Below are 3,596 nucleotides of genomic sequence, written 5' to 3'. Positions count from 1 at the left end.
TTTTTGACCCCCCTCTTCTTCTGCATTCCTTTAGATTGTTTTAGGTCTTCTCAGGTTTGGCTTTGTAGCAATCTACCTCACCGAGCCCCTGGTGCGAGGCTTCACCACAGCAGCATCCATGCACGTCGTCATCTCCCAGCTGAAGTACTTGCTGGGGGTGGAAACGCAGCGTTATTCTGGGTTTCTCTCTGCTATTTATGTGAGTTTTGAGAGGCCCTGTCTTTCTCCTTCCCATAATGGTCAATGAATCGCTAACACTTACCTTTCTGTCACTGCAGAGTGTCAAAGCAGTGCTCAGCAGAATCACCAGCACCAATATTGCCACTTTCCTTCTGGGCCTCGGGTGTATCATCTTCCTTTACGTGATCAAAGTTCTCAACGAGCGCTTCAAGAAGAAGCTGCCCATTCCCATTCCTGGAGAGATCATTGTGGTCATCGTGTCCATGGGCATCTCCTATGGTTTGTCGTTATCAAAGGAATACAAGGTCCATGTGGTTGGGAACATACCAACAGGGTAGGCCGCACACTCTCTATGGATTTGTTTAAGTGTCTTTTGGTTTAAGCTCGTGTTCTCTACACGTATGTGACAGAGGTATACAGATGTTGTCTTATTGGTTACAGGCTTCGCCCTCCTGCTGCCCCAAACATCTCGCTGCTGCCCAATTTGGTCACAGATTCTTTTGCTATAGCGATTGTAGGATTCTCCATGGACGTCTCGCTGGCCAAGATCTTTGCCCTGAAACATGGCTACAGTGTGGATGGCAACCAGGTGAGTGTGTCCACGGGGTGAGCTGCTGATGAGCCTCTGGCACTGTGTGTGACTAAATGTTTGGTTAGGACACTTTGGATCTTCTGGATGATGGGACGTCCTCTAGCTGTTTGTTGCAAATCTTGTAAAGTTATATTTTTATCCTGCACGCTGATATTGGAAATGCTGCTCACAAAAAGGTTCATTGTTCCAGTTTGTTGGAACGTGTTCATTTCATTGAACACTGAGTTGTTTGGAGCGTTGTATAGTTGCCTGACTGTACTATTCGTTGAAGACTGAGCAAAGCGTGTCCTCCAGTGACACATAGCTGACACATAAATGCAGGTCACGCATTTAGTAAAGCACGACTGTGGAAAATATACGGGTCGCATTTTCCTGAAATTGTCCAAAGCTGACGTGTGTAAATGTTGTTGCAGAAGGACTTTCCTCTCTTTTTCACGGTTTTCCTCCACGTGTCCACTTTCAGGAGCTCATTGCACTCGGTCTGTGTAACTTCATCAGCTCCTTCTTCCAAACGTTTGCCGTCACCTGCTCCATGTCGAGGAGTCTGGTCCAGGAGAGCACAGGAGGCAAAACACAGGTGACACACACGAGCTGCAGGAGTGATTACACTATCTAAATTGGTGCTGTAAAGCTGTTGTTAGAGTGAGAGGTGTGTTGATGGAGTTATTGCTTTTTTATGTGTGTGCTTTAGATTGCAGGGCTCCTGGCGTCGCTGCTGGTGCTGGTGGTGGTGGTGGCCGTCGGCTTTGTCTTCGAGCCGCTCCCTCAGGTGAGTTCCCGTCTGACGTTTGGGCGTGACCTGTGAGACCGCACACACCTATATGTCTTCTTTGGCTCTCGTTTGCTTGTGTTTCTCAGACTGCGCTGGCTGCCATCATCATGGTCAACCTCATAGGGATGTTCAAGCAGTTCAGAGACATTCCCAGTCTGTGGAGGACCAGCAAGATTGAACTGGTCAGTCTTTAAAAACAAGCTTAGCTGACTTAAAGTGCACCGTTACTCTGAGAGGTGTTTATGTGAACCCGAGTGAATACACGGTGGAGAAGCTGAGCTTGCAGACAGAAGTGTGACTATAATGTGCAGGAGATAAATGCACGTCGTCTGAAGACATTTGCTTATGTTAAAATTGCTTTGGTCTTGCAAAACGCTTCCTCTTCATGCTAGTTTCATGTTACTTTCCTTTTTGTCCTCTCAGGCCATCTGGGTGATCGCCTTTATCGCTTCTGTGCTGCTGGGACTGGACTACGGCCTCCTGGTGGCCGTCACATTTGCCATATTGACAGTCATATACAGGACACGGAGGTAATGATTCGGATATGTGTTTTTCCTTGAACTGAAGCTTAAAGGCAGCTGTGAGAGTTTTCAAAGAGCAGGTTTGATTTGTGCTCTGAGCTGTTTTCTTTCTCTTCCAGCCCTAAAACTTCCATCCTGGGTCACGTCGCTAACACGGGGCTCTACTGTGACGTCGACGAGTATGAAGAGGTAAATGTGTGAGGAGAGAAACCTGCTCCGTGTGAAACATCCACACTGACCAAGCCTGCTGTTTGTGTTCTCAGGCGGCTGAATATGAGGGGATTAAGATCTTCCACTCCAACTCTTCAGTCTACTTTGCTAACAGTGACCTGTATGTGAACAGCCTCAAGGAGAAGGTAGCAGTGTGTTTGAGTGTGTGGAAGCAAACAGAAACCCTTTTGTGGGGGAAATATGTGAAGCACTTATTATCACTGGGTCTTACCTGACTCAGTCTGAGAGGAGCAGCGTGAGCGTGTAATCATCTGGTGGTAGATGCGAGCACAGCTCTACTTTGAGATGAGCAGGAAGTCAGTTTGCTTGTGTTTTCACTGTCTTGGCTACAAATGAAGGTTTGCAGTTGTAGCCTGTTCACATTACAGCTGAAGCTTCAACAGTTCAGTGAAAACGTTTCTACGTTTGTCATTTCTGCTTTTCTGTGTGTTCAAATAACTAAGAGCAAAGAATACATTTTAACTTTACTGTGTGAATTAAAGGTTTATCCAGTATCTAAGCACCATGTGGGAAATATTCCCAGCCTCTCCCAGTCTTAACCTAAGGAGTAACTGTGCCAGCTTTACCAGCAACACCTGATTCCTAGGGATCAGTCTCTGTTGCTACTGTGGAGGCATGTTGAGTCCTTAAAGGGGAAAAGAGTCCCGTTGTAAGATCATGGATTGAGCTCAGTGTTTACGAGTCACAGCCATGCCTGATCGCATCAATAACACAAAGAGACGCTACAAGAGCTCAAAAAGCAACACGGTGCCACGATCAGCTGCAAAGGGTAACAGGGTCATTACTTTACTGCTTCAGAGCTTGGACAGTTGATGGAACTATGAATTCTGGGTAATTACGTTTTCACCTAGGTGCAGGTTTAGATAGCTTGTGTTGGTTAAACAATGAAATCACACGTTGAAAACTGCATTTTGCTTTTACTCAGGTTATCTTTGTGCAAGATTAACAGTTGCTTTGTGACAAATCAGGTGAAGCACAGATGTTACTGAAAGCAGTTGATCATGTGCTTCATGCTTATTGTGTTAAAGTTCAAAAGTAAAGACGTCGATATGTGTTTGTTTTGTAAACATTGTTTCAGTTCTCATTTTTGTTTTTCATATTCAATTCAGCTTTATTTACACAGCACCAAGTCACAACAACAGTCACCGCAAGGTGCTTTATATTGTAAGGTAGACCCTACATTAATAGATACAGAGAAAAACCCAACAATCATATGACCCCCTATGAGCAGCACTTTGGCGACAGCGGGAAGGAAAAACTCCCTTTTAACAGGAAGAAACCTCCAGCAGAACCAGGCTCA

The 3,596-nt window shown here is 45.5% G+C and overlaps 1 protein-coding gene across 1 annotated transcript in view; it reads left to right on the top strand.

Moving 5' to 3' along the window:
- Window positions 1-3,596, top strand: part of LOC102199255 (prestin-like) — a 9,510-nt gene that overhangs the window by 5,186 nt on the left and 728 nt on the right. Inside the window, exons 5-13 of the mRNA XM_013916050.1 lie at window positions 35-199; window positions 279-514; window positions 622-769; window positions 1,236-1,349; window positions 1,464-1,541; window positions 1,631-1,726; window positions 1,968-2,074; window positions 2,185-2,254; window positions 2,329-2,465. Coding sequence (XP_013771504.1) covers window positions 35-199; window positions 279-514; window positions 622-769; window positions 1,236-1,349; window positions 1,464-1,541; window positions 1,631-1,726; window positions 1,968-2,074; window positions 2,185-2,254; window positions 2,329-2,465 — 1,151 coding nt within the window. The remainder of the gene's footprint in view (window positions 1-34; window positions 200-278; window positions 515-621; window positions 770-1,235; window positions 1,350-1,463; window positions 1,542-1,630; window positions 1,727-1,967; window positions 2,075-2,184; window positions 2,255-2,328; window positions 2,466-3,596) is intronic.

Source organism: Pundamilia nyererei, unplaced genomic scaffold (assembly GCF_000239375.1).
Source record: "Pundamilia nyererei isolate P.nyererei 1_Seehausen unplaced genomic scaffold, PunNye1.0 scaffold00441, whole genome shotgun sequence".
NCBI lineage: Eukaryota > Metazoa > Chordata > Actinopteri > Cichliformes > Cichlidae > Pundamilia > Pundamilia nyererei.
The sequence above is the reverse complement of the archived record's forward strand: the minus strand, read 5'-3'. Positions and strand labels throughout refer to the sequence as shown.